Here is a 22,596-nt window from a genome sequence, read left to right as displayed (position 1 = left end):
AATGGCACCTTTACTAGGAGAGCACGCACAAACAGTCCCCGTGCAGCGGCAGCTGATGAGGATGCTTTGCAAATCCCCTCGACTGTTTCCTCGCAGCACTCGGTGGTGGCTCTGAATCAGACTTTTGCAGAAGACCTGACTGATGGAGCTTATCAGGCAAACGGCATCCGATTGCCAGCTGCCTCTGCAAGTACTCTCCCAACTTCTGATGGCTTTCCTGTGGCAAGAAGAGCTCAACAGGCTTTCACAAGAGGGGTGACAGCAAAGATGTCCACAAACTTTAATGCTAATAGTGTTCTGCCTTATGGATCTCAGCTTTCCAAAGTTTCTTCAGATGTCCAAACCAGTGAACTCCGCAACAGATCAAAGATACTAGGCACTGTTTTGGAAACAGGCATGACTAGTCCTGATCTAGCTCCAGTGCTGTTAATTTTTTCCACTACAGGCCTTTCAAAACCTGAACCTGCTACCACAAATACATCTGCTACTAGTATCTTTGGGACTGCACATCTTCCACCTGGTGCTGCTGAAAGTCCAGACGTAACTGCAAATAAAGACAGAAATATGAGAGTACCCACTGTTGTGACCCCACATGCAGAATATTCACCTCCAAAAGCTTTAAATCATTTTGCCTCTGGTCAGACTTCAGTTGATAGAAAGCATCTCGCCTCTGTCATGCCTCCAGTGTGGCGTACGTGGCCATCACTGGTTTCCACGACAACGGTGATGGACAGCCGTGGCTCCAGCTTTTCTGGGATTTCGAGTGTGGACTCTGAAAGCAATTTAGATCCTGTCAGCTCTCCTGAAGTCACAACTTTGGCTTCTACGTGGACCGATACAGCATTGCTGTCTTCCGCTGGCATTAGTATTCCTTTGGTAAAAACTTCAGTCAAAATGGCAATAAGAGAAGTTCCTCCAAGCGCTTCTCCATTGGAAACAGAGTACCATGTACCATACTCAGTAGGTTCAAGTCTGCAAAAGCAAATGAATACAAATAAGCAGTCGCTCTTCTCCACCCCTTCAGCAAACTATACGTATGCAAACTCTAGTCAAACCGTTTCAAATTTACTCTTAGCTGCAATGAAGTTGAATAGTTTTCCAGAATTTGATGTAGATGCATTTGCACTGAAAACATCTCCTGTTTGGTATTCATCCCTTGCTACCGCTTTGACAGTGCCTGACCCCTTGCAAAAAAAGCGTGGAAGCACAGCTGAAAACGCTGCTAATTTCTTCACTGTTGGAGATATTAATATCAGTATACACTATGAAGCACCTCTCCGTTTACATGTGCCTCCTGTTAATGATACAGGTGCTTTCCCTAGCTCTCTAGAATCACAAACAACTGATGCTGGAAAGCTTGCTTTACTGACAAAAACCTTAAGCACAACACCAATGTTGGCTTCCCAGCTCCCTGACAACTTGACTTTTTTGGCCAGCTATGAAAACGGTGCCATCCACAGCATACTGCCAGCCGAGTCCCCCTTTCCCATAACCAAGCCTTCTAGCTCAACATTCCTGCATAGTTTTATTACCGAAGAAGACATCGGTTCTGGAAATTTGCCAGAATTTGCAGATGACCAATTAGAGTCCTCTGGTTTTTTGGTTACAGCTGATAAAAATCCAGCTACATTTAGTGTGGAGGAGTGGGACACAAGTGCTACAAGACATAGTCTAGTTCCCAGTAATATATCTAATAAAGCTACCAAGGGCATCCCATTGCAAACCCCTACCACCAGCGCTCTGCAGTCAGTCATCGTAACTTCTGTCCATGCATCACCAACACCACTAACTTCTCCTTTTTTGTCAACAACCAACTTTACCCATTCTGTCATTACAGTGTTATCTGGAGTATCTTCTGGTGCAATACCTACAGTAGGAACTTCAGAAGCAAAACCACTAACAAGAAAATCATCTCCAGCTTCACCAGTGCCAGCTTCTTCCTTCTTTTCTCTAGGCACTGAAAACACACCTTTGCCATCTGTGATGGCTTTAAGCACACCGACACTAACAAAAAATAACACTGCCACAAAATTGGCATCAGCTCTGAGCTCAGTAGGAACACATACAGATTTTCCTTTTGCAGCAAGAAACACAACTGCATCACCCGTGGACACGACAGCTATGCTCATAACCCCTAAAAGCAGCACGGTCACAGCTTCCACGCTTGCACCCACAGCACATGTACCAAGGCAGATAGAAACAACAGTAACTGACACCCAGAAGTTCCCAAGCTCAGAAATCACCAAAACGTCAACCCCGTACCCACTGACAATTACAGCAGCTTTGACATCTATTACAGCATCAGCGAAAACAACTAGGCTTCCCCCTACTCCAGTGGAAAACTCCCCTGCTCCTCCCGAAACCACGGCAGCAGCCGCTTTCGCTAACATGACCGCAGCTCCTCCCCTGGACTGCCGGCTCTCCAGGAACCTGATGGTTAAGACAGGTACGTGGGGCTGCTGAATTTGCTGAAAGGACTCGCTTGTCTATGAGGGGCGACTGGTGATGAGTGGGAAATGCACTCAAGTGTCAAATAAAGTGGGGCTTCAGTGGTTGATGAGGGGTTAGCGGTTAACCTGGGGATGGGGCTGCTGCACTGACAAACCAGACAGCTAAAAGCAGGGCGTGGGGATGGCATTGGCCTTATTCGTGGCTTGGATTTTACAATGAACGTGCCAAATGAAGTAGGGAGATCAGGTGCTCTGAAGTTCAGTGGGTCACTGCAGGGATCTAGCAGAACCACCTCTGTGGAGGGACGAGCCCCTGTGACATGGTGGTTTGGTCTCTGCCTTGCAGTAAGGAGTCCGTGTCGCTGAAGAAGACAGGGCAGTAACCTGCCTCAGTCTGTGGCCCTGTTTGCATATGAACACCTAATTCTATCATTAAAGATTAATTTGACAATAATGGTTAGTATTTAGAGTTGTCTGCTTCAAAATGGGAGGATTTTGAGCTTTCTCTGTGAACAGTACCACTTCTGGCTCTAGCTGTTTTTTTACAGACAGCTTTTCCTTGGCTGTAGGAACTCTGAACTAAAGGGGTCTGGAGAGGTCCCTTGCCCAGGCTTCATATGGACTCCTTATGGTGGCTCAGCGCAGCACCAGAAGATCTGTGTATGCTGGAGATCTCAGCAAAGAAGAATAGCTACTTAAAAGAGTTTACGACCTTGTACAGAACTGAGTGACACTGGGGACAATGAAATAAGCAGCTTTTGGACCTAATGTGTGTTTAGTAGCTGCTAAATATCTACATCAGTAGTATGATGAGTACAACAACCGTTTCTAAAGATAGAAGTAGCTTGTATACAGTATATGATTGAAAGTACTTAAGTGCAGCTATAAAAACCTTTCTGCAAATTATAAGAGAAAAAGAAAAAGCTAGTGATAATGTTAATGAAGAAAGTGTACAGACACTTCCTAAATGGAAAATAATTGCAGCAGTGGAGTAACACATTGCTTGGTTTGTTTAACCATGGCTGTGAAGGTATGAAGCGCACGTCCTTTACATAGGCCTGCCTGCGGAGCACCAGCTCAGTCTCCTGGGAATGCCGCACCAGTCTGTCCGCAGGCCATCGAGTGGCATCATATCTCACTCAGAACGGCAGCATGGCAAAGACTTGTTGTTATTGCTAAAGAAATTGCATTTGTTAGACCTCACTCTGGAAACAATGGGCTATCGCCATGGGATGAACAGGGAACTCCACGCTGCTGAGCCCCTGCAGTTCTTGCTCCCATTGGAGCCGCTGCAAATCCTAGCTGCTTTGATGATCTCCACCCAGCTAGCACAACATAAAACAATTAAAAAAAGCAAACAGTAGCGTGGTAATGTCTCAAACCAACATGTGGCTTTTGTTGTTCCACAGTTCTGTTCCTGAACACAAGGAGGATGCTGATCAGCAATCCCTTCAAGGAGAGTGTGAGAAAAGGACTCAACCAAGTGCTGAGACAAGCTTTCAACCAAAATGTCAGCGCTCAGGTAAGCATGCTTGGCTTGCCTGCCTGATCTCGCCGAAACAGCTCTCCCACCGAGAGAATCCCTGCTGGCTGCAGCTCCAGTGGTGTCTCTGGATGCAGGAAGCCTCTTGGAGGGGAGCACCCAGCTTTTCCTATGGAAAGCAGGCATAGGTAGCACCTACTCTGGGCTCTAAAAATGTAAGGACCGCTCCAAAGCTTTTGCCATTTTATTTGATGAAATAAAAGGGAGAAATGCAGCTTTCTTCTTGGTATGTTTTGGGAAACGACTGCTGACAGCAGTTTCCTCCTCCCCCTGCAGCTCAGGAATGATTCCGGTTCACGGTCAGTGCTGCTGTGCTCAGCCTGGACCAACTGCAAGAGCAGGGCTGGTAAATGGGGCGTCGCTGCTGACCGTCCGCTCCCTGGTTGGAAAACCCAGTACCTGACAAGTGCGATTCCACAGGGATGAAAATACCGAGCAGGGAGAAAGCACGTTTTATTGAAAATAAACGAGGGAGACGTGTTCATCGCTTTGCAGCTAAATTGCACGAAGCTTGCATTGCTGCCTGAGGGCAGGCTTAGGTGGATCGCTGGGGCACTCTTCTCTGCAACACAGGTTCCCGTGCGCTTAGGCGGGGGTTTGGGCTGAGTCCAAGGCTGTTATGAGTTATACTCACCAAGCCACTGGGAAGGAAAAAAGTAATTTTGCTCAAACTAGAGGGCATCAGGTTGACTTTTGTCCCCATGCGGTTTTGCTGCACGTTTGGATGACGTTAGTTGGTTTGGGAATTGTATATTCCTGGGTCTCAGCAGCAGCAATGAAAATTGTCAGAGTTTTTCTCCAACCTTCTTGTAAACCTGAGAGAAGCTGCCTTTTTCTAACGGAGGCAACCAGCTAGAACTTAGTGTGGAGGACCTGTTCCAGGGCTTAAACTTTTTGGAAAATACAGAATTTCGAAGTAAAACTCAACTCATGTTTTGGCTCATAGTGTGTTCGTTCTTGTGGTTTGTCATTTCTACTCATATAGGTGATAGCTGGGACAGTATAGGAAAAATAGTATAGAAGAGACAGTTGAGGTTGAAGAATCAAATATTGGAAACTTTTGTTTTTCAAAAATTTGTCTCCAAACCTGCAATGACGGACACATGCACAAAGTCAGTGAACTTCAGGTATGAAGTAGGAGCTGGATGTTCTCTGGATTCTCTGTATTTTTACATTCATAAGTAAAACGTCCCAGTATACATACATGAATGAAGCTCCAGTTTAAATTAGAGGTATGTGAGCTACGGTAGCAATACTGCACTGCTTCGATTTGGAGCACATTTTGCACGGGCTGGGTCTAAAGCTCCCTGAGCAGTTCTGCTAATAGTATGTCTGATATGACAGTAACTGATCCTGTAGGGCTCATAGGGGATTACAGGTAAAAAACCTGCCAGGGAGCTATATCCAGGATGACAAGTCCCATCCAACAGTGGTTGAACTGCAAACAAAATTAAAAAAAAATATGTTTCCCTGTGTGTTTTAGGTTGAAATCCTGGAGCAATCAAACAACGTAACAGTGGGTTACTACGTTACGCGGGGCAGACTGGTTTTTATGCCAGCTGCTGTAATTGAAAGGCTTCTTGCGTACGGCGTTAGCAACGCCACAGCAGACATCAAGCAGCACGTACCGCATCTCCAGTCCGTGGCGGCCCTGGCTTTGCCGTGGAAGCCCCTTCCCGCCTACCACTTCCAGCTGAAAACAGGTGAGCGAGGTCCTGCCCGCTCGCGCCGGGCCCTGCGCGCGCTAACGGTTCAGCGCCCAGGGCCGCCGCCGCTCCTGCCCTTTGCTGTCCTGCCGCAGCCCCGCGCCCCGCCGCGGCAGCGGGACCCGCGTTGGTTTCACGTGTGGATGTTCCTGGCGCGAGCAGGACAGGCGGTGTGTGCAGCCCTGTCCCGCGTGGTGCTCCGCTGTCACCCTGCGGGCACCGCTGGGAGAGGAGGTGCCATTGCGCTAGGGGCGAGCCAACGCGCTCGACTAAGACTTGGCGTTCCGTTAACACGGACTTTAGTCGACGGCGTGTGCAGTAACTGTGCGTTTCTTTTGAGGACGATCAGATGAGAATCGTGACTATATGGTATATATTCTGGCTGGACCCGTTGGGTTTGACTTAGGTCCCAGCCATCTGACCCAGGGTCGCTGTCTAACCCCTCTGTACTGTGGCAAGCACCCGTGCAGAGCAGCTGCAGTGCAGCAGAACAGTATAAGCTACGAGAGGGCAGAGAGGGCTGTAAAACAACGTCTTCAGGTGTAGAAAGGTTTCTTATGTGTGTGCTTACCTGTTTACATACACGTACTTATTGCAATTACCCAGTTAAGTGTATTTTTCCTAGCACAAACAGAATGAGAATCAATATTATGATTGATTATACCTTGCAAGAGCAAATGACCTGCAAGATTTAAGAGTATAACTTGTGTTTTAGAATGATTTCACTTACTGCCTGGCTCTGAGTAAGTATTTGTACAGCGAACCGCAGAAACAATCTCCATTTGTGTATCTATCACTGCAGAAACAATCTCCATTTGTTTATGGAGAGTATCAGCTCTAATAATGCAATTTAATTCTTACATTTTGTCTTAATTAAGGCTAGTTTAGTGCAGTGCTTGAACGACATAAACTGATCTTATGCGGCATTATTTTCGCCTGCGTGATTTGTAAATTGGTCATCTTGCTGTCAGACATCCCAGGAATTATGCAACCAAGAACATTTTGTCCACATACAAATACGTTGTTCCTTTTCCAGAGCTGCAGTTTGTGGGTCAAGCAGACAATATACAGTCATGCAAATTTGTTCAGACCATGGAGCAACGGTTACAGAGAGCGTTTCAGGATGCTGAAAGAAAGGTCTTAAACACCAGCAACAACTTAACAGTTCAGGTACGACGTTGCGTGCTCTGCCAGTGCCTGCTGCCAAACTCTCTGGGTTATTCTTTCCTACGTGTATGCTTGTATTTCAACATAATGTCTTTGATAGCCACTATGGAAGTAAGTTTATGCTTTCATCTGAAATAAGATTGTTTTATTTATTGCAGGAAACTTATAAATGCATGATTTATAGAAGACTGTTACTGTTATTTTCATGAATTTGAATTTTACTGTTTGCAGTTAAATCATTTAAGTGAAATTCAAATAAAGATAAATATATAAAAATATTCTTCCAAATTTATATTTTTACCAAATATGTTATTCTGACACATTAGTTGCTCTTAGTTGAGGCTATTCAGGTATAGTGTCATGCGTAGCTCTTTGTAAGATCTAAGCTAATGGAACATATTTCTTTCTTTTTTTCTGTGCATTCCAGTTCTACACTCGCAGACCCCAATTCACCACTAAGGGCCTGATTTTTGCAGAACTTTATATGTTTAGTGGGCCAACACCCTTATGCTCTGTGCCATACTTCAGGAATAAATAAATTATCCTCTGGGTGATATTATGATACGTATTTGACGTGTGATAAAACTCTGTGTATGGACTTGCGCTCCTCAGAATAGTTTGCACGTAGCTTACCAGCAGGAGAAAATTGGTCCTCAGAGCTCTGCCTAGTTACTTTGGTACCATCTCTTGTGAGCTTGTGTTCAAACTGGAGGAGCTCAGAGGGGCAGAAAAGTGCATGGCAAGAGATGCCCTACTGCAGCAGGTAAAGTGATTATCAAGCTTTTCAAGAGCTGGACCCGTGATGCTGAAGGGACCTAATTGCTCACAGAAGAAGTTGTAGATCTTACAAAGCCCCGACATAATTTTGTAAAAATAGCTCTAGAAGAAGGTGGTAGTTGTGGGTTCTGTGGGTATTGCCAACTTAGGAAGTGATAGGGTGGAGGTCTTGGAGGCAAGATACAAACTGGGAAGTAAGAAAGAGGCTCAAGGGTGTGATCTTCATGATAAATTTTTCTGAAATTATTCCAGTACCATGCAAGGGACTAAGTCAGTGCAACAGAAAATAGTACGAGGGTTTTAGATTAATTACAAACTGAGGAACGGTTCTGGAGTAGACGGAGCCGATTCAGAAAAGGCATTGCTGCGCTACAAGAACGGCAGCAACACGGTAAAAGGCATGGAACAACTTCCACGTAAGGAGAAATTAAATCGGCCATGGTTCTCCAACCATGAGTGGTGTAGTGAATCGGAGGGATCATACAGAGTTTCCCATAACTGAACTACTCAGGTTTAAATAAAAAGAAAAATCCTTTCACACAGTGGGTAATAAGATCTTAAAGATGGCCGGGTGTCACTGGAGAAAAAGTATGAACAAAAGCTATTGGCCAAACATAGAGAATAAAAAGTCATCGACCCTTTTTAAACCCAAGCATATAATTAATGGCTCAGACCATAGCTGTGGGCTAACCTCACACTGCGGAGGAGAGTCCTCTTCTCTTGCCCTGTGCTCGTTCTCCAACCATCTGCTCCCGGCCATTTGTAAGGGGACGTCGGCTAGCCAGACCTTTGGTCTGACCTCCAACTCTTCTTCTGATGCTTTTATTATACCATGGTTTATGTTTTTACTTAGTGATCCAAATCATAAAAATGGGGTATTTAAACAACATTCATGAATGCTGTTGGCCCTACCTACAGTATCAGTAGCCAAAAAACATTGCTCTTGTCCTAGGGCATGAGTTTTCTGAGAAAATACGTTTTGCCATTCCTGCCTTGCCTTCGCCTCTCTGCTTCCTGCATAAAACTGATGTTTGAGGATCTGATCCAGTACTCACTAAACAGAATTGGTCCTTAAATGCAGTCATCAGATTTGGGCTCAGGAAGAGACCGGCGTAGAGCTAAAGTGGGGAGGAGAGCCAGTAATTGTATGATGCTAGGAAGAGAAGAGACATCATATCCCTTTATTTCATATGGAGAAGATGTAGGTCTAGATAACTGCACTAGGAAGGCGGCAAAGAGAGCAAGACATACAGGCCTAATTCCTCTGCATCAAATACTGAACGTTTTTTCTGATAAGCATCGCCCTCCTCTTACATTTCCTGGTAAAAAACAGGGAAAAATATTTTCAGTCCTGACTGCACCTTTTCTGCCTGCTGCTGTCCTCCCGTAGCTCTGCCTGGGCTGAAGTAGGAATTCAAGTACCACAAACTGTTTTACACAATCGTGTTGAGGGAGCTGTATCTAATCCATTGTTCAAGTTAACTTCTTCCCTGTTTGTTTGCGCTGGTTTCGGTTGCGTTTTTTTTGTTGTTGTGTTTTTCTTTTTCTTTTCTTTTTTTTTCCAACTGAGCCACAACACAGCTACATTATTTCTTTATCTCTGTTTCAGATTTTGAACACCTCCAATGTCTCCCAAGCTGTGACTCTGTTTTATGTAGTGAACAATCAAAGCACAACTCTAAATGGCACTATTTCCAGCAACCTTCTTAATCAGCTGTCAGCTGAGCTGGTGGGTTTCTATCTAACCTACCCGCCTCTCACCATTGCAGAATGTAAGTATGCGCTTCCCAGCACACAGCTCCTTCAGATGAGCCAGCATCGGGCTTTTGCTTTGCAAGCACCATAAGCTTTGTTGTCAAGCTCAGAGATTGTAGGTGTTTTTGCTGACTGCTGTTTAAACTTTTTTTTAATTTAAAAAAAAAAAAAAAAAAAAATAGAGGGGGAGATTAGGTGGGGGGCTTTCTGGGTTCAGTGTTTACTTTAGCTGCTAGAAACACTGGCAGATAACTAAGAAAAACACATACATGCTGTTATTAATAAAAAAATGCCTGTGCCAGGTTCCAAACAAAATAAAATTGTAGTTTTATATAAAACAAACCACAGAATTTCTCCAGTTCTCCACTTCAGGAAAACTTAGCGCAGCACATGAAGTTCGTCTTCAGCGTAGCCCTTTACTTCGTGGAAGGCTCAGCCCGCGGCGCTTGCTCCAGTCGCAGGGCTTGGTAGCTCGCCTCGAGCGTGTGTTTGGGTAGTGGGTGAGCTCTGTCTACCCTTCTCTGTTAAAAAGTCATCGGTGTATTTGCTGAACTTCATCCTCAGTTTAAAATGTGGTCTCAGTTTTAAAGTGCTAAAAGCACTTTAGCGTCAATAATCTGCTAGCATTTCAATTGTTATGACGAGTCAGAGGAACAGAGAGCGAGAGAAGGTTGTGTGTCTGGGCAGCCTGGGCGGCGTTTGTGCCCTCTGGCTGCATGCTGTTTTCTCTGAAATGAATAAAGGGACAAGACATTTGATTACGGGGATTTCTGTTTAATCTGCTTGTTAAACTTGGTATGTGAAATTAAGCTCACTGCAGAGCCGGGTTATCTGTTCACTGGCGGAGATCAGTGTTCACTGGATGTGAGAGGAGACAGGGACATGCTGGTATGTCAGTGCCTGGTAATGGATGCTGGTTTCACCTGATCTCACTGTGTGTAAATCTTCATGAGATGCTTGTTAAATTTGAAATACTGTGCTCAAATACCAGTAAAGATCTGGTTAAGCTTCTGGTAGCTATCAAACTCACTGATAAGGCTAAACCAGTGATGGAGTAGTTTGTAATTTTTCATTTTGCAAGTATTGAAATAATGGGGCACATAAGGATAGAGCCAAATACATCTTTATGATCAGAACACTGAACTGAGTGGATTGGTAGCTTTAGGTAAAATTACTAAGGTGCTTGTTCATTTTCTGATTCTAAGAAAAAGCAGAACCAGGCTGCCGGAAAGTGAGCACTGGGGAAAAAACACAAGTTACCTTTTTTGTCAGTCCATTTTATTTGCAAACAGCCCAAGAGCAGAGTAATTATCTCGTGCAATTCTTCATCAGTTGCTGGCACAGCGAGCACTCTGCTGCCTGTGGGGTAAGCGGTCACTCGCCGTGCCAGGCAGTCAGGAATCACAGCTAACTCCGGTGATTGTGCAAATCCTGGAAAAAGAAGGAGCGTATAATATTCGCGAGGCAGTACCTATCTAAATCGGGTATTTACAAACAAATAGGTGGAACTGCCCAATGATGGGTTCTTGCGCTTTTGAATCAGACTTTCCTTCCCAGGGTAAGAGACACATCTCAGGGTAGGATTGCGTTTTCATCAAGTCTTCCCTCAGGCAAGGGGAGGTGGAGGGAGGCTGTTGACAAAGGGTGTGCTGGGGGACCCAGAAAGGGATGTGGACCGTCCATCGCGAGACAGGCTCCTTCCTTTTCGTGGCTGGCAGGCGAGCCTGTCTGAAGAGTGCCCTGTGTGCAGGACTTGTCTTCGTGGGGCATCCAGGAGCACGAGGAGAAAGCCCGAGGAAGTTTTGATGATGGTTGCACTTGGTTCAAGTGTTTGGCCTCCAAAATAGGCCTGTTGCATAGGAAAAGGATTACGGTGCTTCTCACAAAGGCAATACAGGCGTATGCTTGGTAATCAGGAGCTGTGAAAGCCATTTGTCACACAGTAAGAGTCCCGTGTGGTATTGCATTTCTCTGCCGATCCCTGCACATGATGAACTGACCCTATAAAGTCTTTAGCTAGTGCTCCTTTAACACCTCATGGCTTATATTTCATTTTGGAGTTCTTGGTTCTATTCCCAGCGCACAGGTATACTGCAAACTCATGAACTTAATGCGCACATAGCGTTTATGGCTTCAGACTGATAGCGTGTCTTGTGAAAATGTTTACTTTGAAAAGGGCTTGATGCTTATTCATGTGGCGGTGCAGTTGTTTCAGTTTATCAAACAAATACTGCTGCTGTTCTCGGTGTGTTATTTCCCAGTAGACTCCGGCGGCTCCTCCAGAGCCTTCTGTCTGTCTGTCATGGCAATGCACAGCCCAGGACACGCCGTGAAAGCCCCCCTCAAAAGCAGTTACTGTGCGCAATCAGATGCTTTACAGTGTTTACTATTTCAAGCCACTTGGGTGTTTGAAAATCACGGTAACTCAATAGCAGTGTATCAACATGCAAGGCATGGATATTTTCTGAATTACGTTCCAAGTGTTAATGCTTTCCACATTGCACAAATCTATTGAAAAAATGCTGAGCTGTATAATGAATTAGCAGCATATTGAACTTTACAGCCTAATGCACTCTGGAGATGGAAAAGCTAACAAAAGGCACCAAAACGGCAAACATCAGTTTCTCACAGATGTAAACACATATGGTAGTAATACTTTAAATGGTACGCTCTAAGGTGTGTTCACAGTTTTATTAGTCTCGTTTGTAATTCATGTGGAACTGCACTCTGTGATTGGTGCAATCTGATCCTTGTTACTTTTAATATTATTTCAGGTTAAAGTTGTGGTCTGGGTTAAGTAAAGATTAAATCATAGAATCCCCACAGAATCTCATCTTGTTTTCCCCAGGGGATTGCTCACAGAGAGAAAGCAGCAGCAATGTGTATAACAGACACATGCATATTACCTGTCATTTTTAGTGATGGGCAGTCCTGGGCTTTGCCCCAGACAATGTACCAGCCAGTATTTCGGCAACAGAAGATGTACGTTCTACTTCGTACGGCAGCGCTTGTACTGTTTGCACTTGATGTCGTTTTTCAGACAGAAGAGAAATTATAACCCTGAAAATTATGCCTCTAGATCTCCTCCTGGGCCATAGTTCAATTTTGTTTATCACCGTCTGGTTAACCAAATAGTTTTGGGACATATATCGTGTAGGATGTTGGAATATTATGACGTGATTTCAACTTTTATTTTAAAGCTTTGGAGTATCCCAACCTTGATGTCTCGGAGTCAACTAGAGACTACTGGGTGATAACAGGTACTTTTTAACCTCCTTCCCTCCTCCATGCACTTCAGCTAATAATTTTTAGTGCTCGATTATATAAACACATCGGTGCAGTAATTTTACACAGAAATAAGTGGCTGCCCACTGACCCTGCCTGTTGCATTCAACAGCATTTAAAGTTACTCTGGGGCATAACTGTGATTTGTCGTCTTGAACAGAGACGTCTCCGGTGTCCAACACTCACCTCAGAATTTATGCCACTTTGGTTTAAGCACTTCTGAGAGCAGCATTATCTTCTCAGAGTTTAAAAACACAAATAGGCTTCTCTTTTTTTCCCTGGGACTTGGATTTAAATTTGAAATCAAAAGAGGCTTGTAGACATAACCCAGGAAGAGAGGTGATCGGTTAAACCAAAGAAGTTTGTTATGATTTGCAGACTCTGCCTGGGTCCAGGAATTTTGGCATCTTTCGCCTGAAGCATTAAGCACATAACTTTCTGTTGGTAGAAAAGAAGGTGCAGAGAATGTTATTAGGCTTCAAAAGACTTGTTTTATCATAGTCATTTCACTGGTATCACGTCCTCGTTCACAATCACTTTGACTTTAGAAGTGATAACTGGGCAAGAAGGAGACCCTTTCCCCCAGACACCTTTGAGCCGGTAGATACCAAAGCCTTTCTAATCGGCGAGTCTGTAGCTGGAATTGTTTGATGCTCAGGAGGGCAAGAGAAAAGGAGCCTGACATGAAACAGATTAAATTTTACACTTTGCTTCCAAAAGCTGGTGTGGTTTGGTGCCCGTTATATCTATTCATCATTTTGAGATAAAAAATAAGTTTATGCAGAGATTATGATCCTCTGAAGGGAGTGGTACAGCTCCTCCCCGTCTGGACCCCATGAACCCGATACTCCGTTTCTTGCCTTTGTGCATTTACTGATTGATATTACAATGGAAGTGCTGTTTTAAAAAAAATCATGATGATGGTCCCAAAAGATTTTTTTAAAAATAATATTGAAAAATCATACATTTGTATGAATTAAATTAGCATACCATATCATTTATTTGAACTTCATGTAAATTCAGTGTCTTTTTAATTTTATATTAATTTTTACGTAGGAAATGTTTATTCAGTTTTCAGTGCTCTCAAACATACCGTGTTTTGTTTCAGAGTTGTACAAAATTCTAACTTCAGATTTCAAAACTGCTGGATGAAAAACTGCTGTTTAGTTAACAGGAGCATCTGACAATAAGCATAAAAACTGGCAGCTCTCGAATAGGTTTTCGCTTGCTTTTTACATTGAAGATCATAGATTAGGTGCTTCCCGGAGCCATTTTGGTAAACTGAAGGCCTCCCAAAGTTTTTGGAGGGTTTTATTCTCTGAAACATCATTGACATTATCTGAGTAGAACAGTGCAGGGGCTGAAGCAGAAGCACATTATATCCCCATCGGGAATTACCGAGGGGGTGTAACACTGCCCAGTTATTTTTCTTCTAAGCTAGTTAGTACAGCCCTGTCCCAAACTGCCCTGCAGACCACGTCTTACTTAATCTGTCCGTCTAAAATGTGCTGATACGTGATTTTCTTCATTCCCACAGTTATTCAAGGGGTTGATATCGCATTACTGGGACTGAACAACCAGAGCTTTGCAAGATTAATGGAGCAGCGTTTGGCCCCACTGTTTATGATGTCCCATCAGCAAGGACGACGATTCAAACGTGCCACTACCGTGGGCAGCTACACCGTGCAGGTGGTCAACGCCACATCGGTTGCGCCTAGATACGTGTTGAAAAAAGGGCTTTGTTTGCATGTGTACTGCCTCCATTTGTGTGAAAAACTGTTTAACTGGGCTGAGGTCTCCTGGCTTTTTCTCATGAATAGCAAAGCAGCCAGTGCAATGTGCACGGCATTACGAATGGGTTTCTTTTTCTGCAGTCAGCCATGTTTTGCATGCCTCTCATCTTCTAGAAATTGTCATTAGTTAATCAGTGTTAATAAACATTTTCTCTGTTTGCTATGAGGATTGGTACAAAGCACATATTATAGCATGAAGTCTTGTATTCAGCATAATGAAGAGTTCCAGGCTTTTGTTCTTAAATTCAAAAAAAGTTTTCCTAGGTCTTCCTTTCCTACGTAACTCAGAAAAGCTAAACTTTGTTATTTTTGTTGAAAAAAAAAAAATGTATGAAGCAGTCTTTATACGGTGTTAGTCATCAAATCATGTGGCCACAGATCATATTATGAAATAGAGATTTCAGTCCTGAGTAATTTATTAATCATCTTTCTCTTATTTAGCAACATTTGCCATTCAGTTTTTTGAAATGATCTTATTTTGTTTTCTCAGTAATTTAGCCAACTGATGCTGGTTGTCAGGGATTCAAAGAGGATCTGTCTTCAAAAATTGCATGACAAGTTATTGCCTTTTTTTTTTAATTACGTGATGTTTTTCAAGAATTACTTGTTGTGGGATATAAAAACAAATTACTGCTTTTCTCTTTGCCCACAATTCTGTGTGTTTTCCCACTGAAAGAATTTAAAAGAAGGAACACGTTTTTACTTGCCAAAAGTGTGAACCTTTGTAAAATTTTCCATGAAAACATGACATATTTTAGACCATAATAGAATAGAGAAGAACCACAAAACTCCTTTTTCCTCTCATCCTTAGAGGTGTTTGACACCTCCTCTACTCTGAGGAAAGACAGAGGTACAATGTAAAAATTCTGCTGGTGTTCTGCCGAATAGAATGGAAAAAACATGGTTCTCTTTATTGTCAGCCTGGGATCAAAAATAATGATATAGAAGTAAAATGTGAGGGAATTTTTCAACTGCAATATGCCAGAAAAGTATAATTTTCAATATTAGGACAGATTTTAAGAATTCCCTTTTTACAGAGGACTGTAATGTCCTAACATTTGATTCTTTCCTCTTTTTTACTGCATGCTTTTCTTAGTGTAGGGTTTTACCTTAGGATTATGTTTAAAAATGTTTAAGGCGGCAGTCAGTCCCCACTGATCTTAATAGGCTAGGCTATGAAGAGAAGCCCTGATCCTATGAGAATATTTGCATGGAGCTTACGCTTATATGGGGCCTTGAAGGAGTTCCCTCTGTGCACTGCCTTCAAGTAGCTTCTGACAGCTTTTGCAATGGTATAATACAAACAGAGTTTATTTCTCTTTCTCTCGTTTTCTTTTTTTTTTTTTCTGAAAGATGGTAAAAATCCAGCGTATTCCAGGACCCAAGGAGCCGGCTGAACTGACATACTACACTTTATACAATGGGAAACCTTTGCTGGGCACCGCAGCTGCCAAAATTTTGAGTACCGTTGACTCCCAGCGGATGGCCTTGACACTAGGTTATGTTATTCAAGTTCAAGCTGATCGTAAGAGTTCCTTTAAAAATTCTCTGTTTTAGTCCTTTTTTACTACTTTTTTTTTTTTCTTCTTTCTTAGTGAAAACACCAGTGTAGGTGTGGGGAGCCTCCATTGATCACACAGAAATTGCAGCTGCACCTTTCTGAGCAGCTGCTTAAGTCAGGCTGCTTTTTTTCGTATGGAAGACAGACTAATCTTTTATCATAGTAAATCAAAGTTATTTACCGACTGTTATTTAGCCAATCACTGTAAACTCTACTGTACAACTAATTTTACACACATACAGTTCTATAAACTAAACAACTTCATGGGACTGTAAAGTCAGAATTAATTCTGATGCTAACGAAGCCCTGACACCACAGGCTAATGACTGCTGAGGCTAAATTGCTATTCAAATAACTTGGCCCAAAGTAAAATGTGGGGGCTATCAAGATGTCCCTTCTTTTTAACTTGTTCAAAATAATGTAGATTATTTCTATCTCAACGGGATTTTTTTTTTTTAAATAATCATTTTCACCAAGAACTTTGTAAAGTGCACCACATGGTTGTTAAAGATATTGTTTAGACACAAATCAGAAAAGTGAAGTTGGCCAGAACTACTTATGTATATAGGCAATTTTCAGATTCAAGATATGGTAGCATCATTCAGAATAATGTGGCCAAAAAAGTAATCCATTCTTGAAAAGTAAAGTGGTTTTGAATTTCTCTTTTAAACTTGCATCTGTTACTGAGTGATTGTGGGCACAGGTGTTTTCTTAAAAAATTATTTTCGGGATATTCCTGTATAGTTGACCCACAGTCATAAACCTGGGGTGCACCTTGGAGGGTTTTTTGCGCAATAACAGCTTAATGTATGAATTGATGTGTTTAGCTAACTGAATCAGTCCACTTTGCCACGGTATTTATCCAGATGGAATTAAAATTATATAGTGGACTTCTGTACTGGATCTCCTTACCGGCTAAACAGCATACAAAATGGGACTCCCTGGTGCCGTTATTTCTGCCTGAAGGAGCAGTGATATTGAAATAACTACATGTAGTCGTGATAGGAAAAGAAGGAACCAATGTAATAAGTAATTGACATATCATCCATGATTGAGTTAGAAGAATAAAGTATCATATAATTTCCAGAGAATGCAGTATATACTGTACCTGATCCTTGATTTGATCATGGTCTGTTACCGACTTTGATTGGACTAAAACCAGGGATCTCCATTCCTGCTTCCATAAAGTCTAGTATTTAAATTCTGAACAACTTTGTTTTCCATGAGAATATTTCTTTAAAGTAATTTTTACTAAGGCAGCTATAGATAATGCATAGCAGTTTCCTAGCTCTTTGTGCAGTTTTGTGATTTATATGGGTATTTAGGTAATTATATGACATCTGCTGCTCATGATCTAACTCTACTTCCATGGTCTGATAAGGCAGCCTCGTTCATCTGTAGATTTTCATACAAGTTAAATATGCACAGAATACTTTAAGAAGAGAATATACAGAAATTGAAATTACGACCCCGGGTAACTGAGATTCTAAAGCTAGAGTATTTGAAATGTAGGAGATGGAACTGTCTTTATACCTTATTACAGAAAAAATCCATTTCTTTCATTTTGGACATGGTATTTGTAGTCTGTCTTTGTATTCCAAAGGAAAATACTTTGCGTGCACTTCATTTTTACTCTTTATAATTTCTGTTATAGCAGAATGAAAAGTTCTGTACCAAAATGCAGTAAGAAAAGACATCTACCCTCAGGAGCTCACAGTCTGGTTAGACAAGACAGATGAATAATAACAAAAAAGATGGATGTTCCTGTTTTGTAAGTCAAGCACTGACTTATAGCAAAATGAAAGGCTTGCTTCAAAATCCACTGAAGTCTTATTGAGTTGAATGAAACCATGGATTGACTTACTCAAGGTCACACTGGAAGGTGGTAACTGAATTAAAGACATAAACCAGGGTTCCTCAATGTCTGTCCTATTAGCCATAAGGTCATCGTTTCCTCTGCGTTCCCTAGAAAGAATGATTATAATTTTTCAACAATTGTTTGCTGCTCCCACAACAGCAATAATCTATAATTATAATTACTGTTATCTGATAAAATTCAGATTCAGTTTCCTTACCCACAGCCCTTTCATCCCCAAACTAAATGTCCAAAGTCAATAATTTAGAATTATGCAAGTTCATTGAAAAGCGAGCCTTGAAAGGCTTCAACCTGGCTTTTTGCAGTCTTTAAGCATGCGGTTACTGTCACACTGTGCGCAAGATATGTACCTAAAGGTGCTAGTCCTACATCACCCAACAAACTACATTGGCTTTGCAAAAAGTTGTAGACCTACCAAGAAAATAGGCTCAAGCTTCAGACAGACTTTCAGCTGGCTTTTGTAACTGCTGCTGAACAAGACATTATGCATTTGAAGTCTGATCCTGAAAGATGCTGAGTGCCTCTGACAGCTAATAAGCTCAATGACATTTGAAAGCACTAGACCCCTAGGAAATGGGAAAGGCTGCTTTATGCTGGTATTCTCACAACTGCCTGTCCACGCCAGCAACCAGTTGCATAGGAAAATAAATAGAGATAGCATGGTGGAGTCCACAAAATATTTCACTAAAACAAAATTCAGCATCATAAGGAGATTATCTGGTGTTTTTCCAGAAAGAAATGAAATGAGAGAACCAGGCATGTGTCACAGGAGGATCTCTTATGTGTGTACAAGTTGAAGGTTCATGCTAAGAGACTTTATTCTGATAAAATGGAATCTAAAATGTTTTAGCATCACTGCATTTCTGAAATATACCCTTTTCCTGGTGCCATTAATATATCTGCACGTAGCTCTTCCCAACCTCACCATTTACCCTCCTTCAGAAATGATGGATTCATTTTGACCTTAACTATGATGAAGTATTCCTAGAGCACAAGAGAAGCATTTTGTTATCACCCTACTGATATCAATAATAACTATTAGCATGCTAAGCTTCATTGTTTTTGAAAAAACTCTCCCGGTTTACTCTTGCTGAGCCAGTAAGTCTTTGACACCAGGTATGGACCCCATGTGTATACTTGTAACACACATGCTACCTTACTATAAGCTGGTTTTGTGTTTGAAAAATAATTAAGAATATATTACTTTTACTTTTTTTTTGTTTATTCTGTAAATGAACATAACATGGCATCTAATTTGACTTGGGATTTGATGGCTGCTTTTGCAGCTGGCTATTACTAAGTAAGAGAAGAGAGCCCAGGGATTTGTGAATTGAACAGTGTTACTGATTCTTTGCTTTTCCTTAAGGAATACAAAGGTATAGCTAGCTTACTAACAATCCTTTTATACTGGTTATTATATGGAGACAGTGGAAGGCTGTGTTGGAAGCAATTTAAATCTCGTGTTTGCACCGTGGAACTCACCAATGTTGGTTTGCCATTTCCTGCAGCTGTGGTGAAGAACCCCCCGAACAACCTGTGGATCATTGCAGCGGTGCTGGCTCCCATTGCTGTGGTTACGGTTATCATCATCATCATCACAGCGGTTCTGTGCAGAAAGAACAAGAACGACTTCAAACCAGACACCATGATGAACCTGCCTCAGAGAGCTAAAGTGAGTGACCGATCTCCAGATCCCAGACGTCCATTTGCTTTCTGAGGTTTTAACGGTGTTTCTCGGCTAGGTGTAGCTGAAGGACGTTTGGAATTGAAATGGTCGTTACTCACAGGTTGGATCTTTGCACTTCTCTGTCCTTGATACCGGTCACGGCAATTACCCTTCTGTTCTACTCGGGACTCACCAACTTCCTTCGCAGCTCGTCCCTTGCCAGACGGAGGCAGTGACAGGCCGTCAGGCGGTGATGAGAGGCGCTGAGCCGTTCGGGCGCAGCAGGCTTCCCTCATCAAGTTGGGGAAATGGGATGTCATGGCTCGGCCTCGTCAGCAGCACGTCTCCGTAGGACCTCGTTCTCAAACCCATGGCCTGAGCTGCGCCTACCTCCTGCGAGCGGCAGCGGCTGAAGCGCTGGGCTTTGGCAGCAGTTCAGACCTGGTCTTAACCAGAAGTTCTTCACCCAGCTGCTAATTCAGAAAAGACATTCTTTGAATTCTTTTCAGAAAATTTCTCCCACTGCTATTTTTCTTTCAGATTGTTTGAACTTTCTAATTTATTTGTGGATATTGTTGATTGGGTTCAAACAACAATATTTTCCTTAAATTTACTAACCCATATCCATTACAAGATTTTTTTTTTTTCCCAAATCAAATGTCTTTCCAGTTTGATTTTCCGTCTCAGAAAAATGTCACAGAATACTGATTTGTCTCTGTAGCGAAGAAAGTCTGCCTCCTCAATGCTGCTATTAAATGGCTCTTAAATAGGGCCACCCAAAGTGAGGAGGTTTTAGCCTACAAAGCGTGTGTAGTAGGATGACTGTAGTCCTTCGCCCTTTTAGCTGGCTTTGTTCTTCTCCCTTGGCACGGGATTGAAATGATAATTTTTTTCGTTGGTTTCTTCATGCTACAGCCAGCAGGATTATTGTGATTTCAGCTCTGTTGCTTCTGCTGAAAAATGTAGATTGGAGGGAGAGTTGAAGGAAGGCATGGTGCGTATGACAGCTCTTTTCTCCTCATCTTAGGTTAGTTGCAGATGGGTGCAGCTGGTGCCAGGTGGAAAAAGACATTTGTATCAAAAATGATACAAAAAGACATTTCCATTTCAGTTCCAGTATGCTCATCTATTTATCCAGTGTTACCAAACTAGCATGAGTAGATCTGCAAAAGTGAAACAAGCAGTATCACAAACACAAACAAAAATTAATACCACTGCAGTGGTATCGTATAGCGTCCCGTTGAAACCTCTAAAATGCAAATCTTGCTTTATTAGGGGCTGTTGCAAATACTATGCACCACTTGATTCTTCTTATATGCAATCTTGGTCCTAGCTAAAGGACAAAGTGAGACTAAATTTGTGCATTGTTTTGAGCTGGCCATCATTATGGGATGCTTAACAGCTGAAGAAAGTTGCTATCTAAAAAAAAAAAAGACTGCTGGTTGAAGCTACAGCACAGAAAAAACTTGAACGTATTTTAATATTCCACAGTTGTCATTTCAAAAAGTAAGAGAAAGTTGAACTTTTGCTTTTCCTGAGAAATCGGATTTAATCAGGCTGTAAGATACATGGTCAGGTTAAAACCTATGCAGTCAGGTTACGTTTGTATCAGCACCCAATGTGGCCAGACAAGAGTTGGATCTGCAGAAGAAAACAATTGGTGCTGAGCTCCCAGCATCCACACTGCACTCGTTTCAGGAGATTTTCCTGCAGACTTGCTCACATTGGCAATTAGAGTGCATTTCCCCTTTTTGGGTATATTTTGAGACTCCATAAAATTTAATTTAATTCATTATATAAAAAGTGATGCATTTCAAGATGAAAGCTAAATTGATTTCTGCTTAGTTTCACAATGATGGTTCCATTTAAAAAGGTTCAGCCAGGTCTAGTTTAGGGTATACGCTGGTATACGGACCGTGGAAGATAAATTCTGCAGCGGGATTGGGAATGGTCTGGTTTTGTCATTCCTGATTTCAGCATCTTTTCTTAAAATAAAGCTAAGAAATGTATTTTGAGAAGATAATGAAATAAGGTCATTTTGAAAAGAACAGTTTTATTTTTATTTTTAATTCCAGCATTCGGGATATCAGGAATAGTGGTAATTACTTGAACTGTAGTTGCTATGTTTCTGGCAGTTTGGCAATACAAATAGCTGATAAGCACATATCTGTATCACATTTAAAATGAATATATTACATTTCATGGCTTAGAAAAGTGCCTGACACTGCTTGATTAATGCTCAGTCTGTTCTGCAAGTGGAGTCACAGCAGAGTGGTTTTTAGTTTAAGAAGCAGCTTTAATATTTCGTTTCTGCGCATCTGAGATTTGCTGTTGAATCACTGGAGCAATTTTTTGATACCTTTTGAATATCGAGCAAGCAGCATAGAGAGGAAAAGAGAATATTATGGGATACCCACAACCTTGGATTTCAGCAGTGCCATTTTATGTGTTCGGATTTCAAAAGTCCCGTACCAAGGGGACGGGCAGACGGAGCTGCCTGCTCACCGCTGCAGTCCTATGCCGCTGGCAGCAGCGGAGGCTGCGGGTCCTCGCAGAGCAGAGCTGCCTGCCGTGTCCCTCCCGGGGCCCCGTCCCGCGCCAGCGGGATAGGATGCACGAACACAGCACGAGGGGTAATGAAACATTTAGCGTTAAATATCCTTCGGTAGCCGGGGGAGGTGATGGAACGTCACAGCAGGATTGCTGCCTGTGCCTGGTAATTAAGGAATGACTTTGTTGTTGTAACAGACTGAAGGCTAAATAAATGAAGTTTAAAAAATGACCTTTCATACGTAGTGTAGTTTATAGTGTCTTTCTGAGGATTTGTGTGGCTGTTCCGAATTGCCTTTGCAGTCGGGGACATCCGGACTAAGTTGCAGGGAAATTTTTTTCAATTGACTCTCCAGTTGTAAAATTCAAAGAAGTATAAATTCACATCGGTGAAATCCTGGCTGGAATTTATTTTAATGTTCTTTCAATGCTGTTTTTATTTTGAGATACTGTTTTTACTTTGAGGT

The 22,596-nt window shown here is 42.2% G+C and overlaps 1 protein-coding gene across 1 annotated transcript in view; it reads left to right on the top strand.

The window, feature by feature from the left end:
• Positions 1-22,596, top strand: part of KIAA1549L (KIAA1549 like) — a 133,565-nt gene that overhangs the window by 61,757 nt on the left and 49,212 nt on the right. The window contains exons 3-11 of the mRNA XM_075163833.1: positions 1,838-2,446; positions 3,860-3,972; positions 5,477-5,696; positions 6,736-6,869; positions 9,253-9,415; positions 12,599-12,658; positions 14,221-14,372; positions 15,830-16,001; positions 19,422-19,585. Of these exons, the coding sequence (XP_075019934.1) occupies positions 1,838-2,446; positions 3,860-3,972; positions 5,477-5,696; positions 6,736-6,869; positions 9,253-9,415; positions 12,599-12,658; positions 14,221-14,372; positions 15,830-16,001; positions 19,422-19,585 (1,787 nt within the window). The remainder of the gene's footprint in view (positions 1-1,837; positions 2,447-3,859; positions 3,973-5,476; positions 5,697-6,735; positions 6,870-9,252; positions 9,416-12,598; positions 12,659-14,220; positions 14,373-15,829; positions 16,002-19,421; positions 19,586-22,596) is intronic.

The sequence above is a fragment of the Calonectris borealis genome, chromosome 14, assembly GCF_964195595.1.
Source record: "Calonectris borealis chromosome 14, bCalBor7.hap1.2, whole genome shotgun sequence".
Lineage (NCBI taxonomy): Eukaryota > Metazoa > Chordata > Aves > Procellariiformes > Procellariidae > Calonectris > Calonectris borealis.
This window is presented reverse-complemented; position numbering and strand designations above follow the sequence as displayed.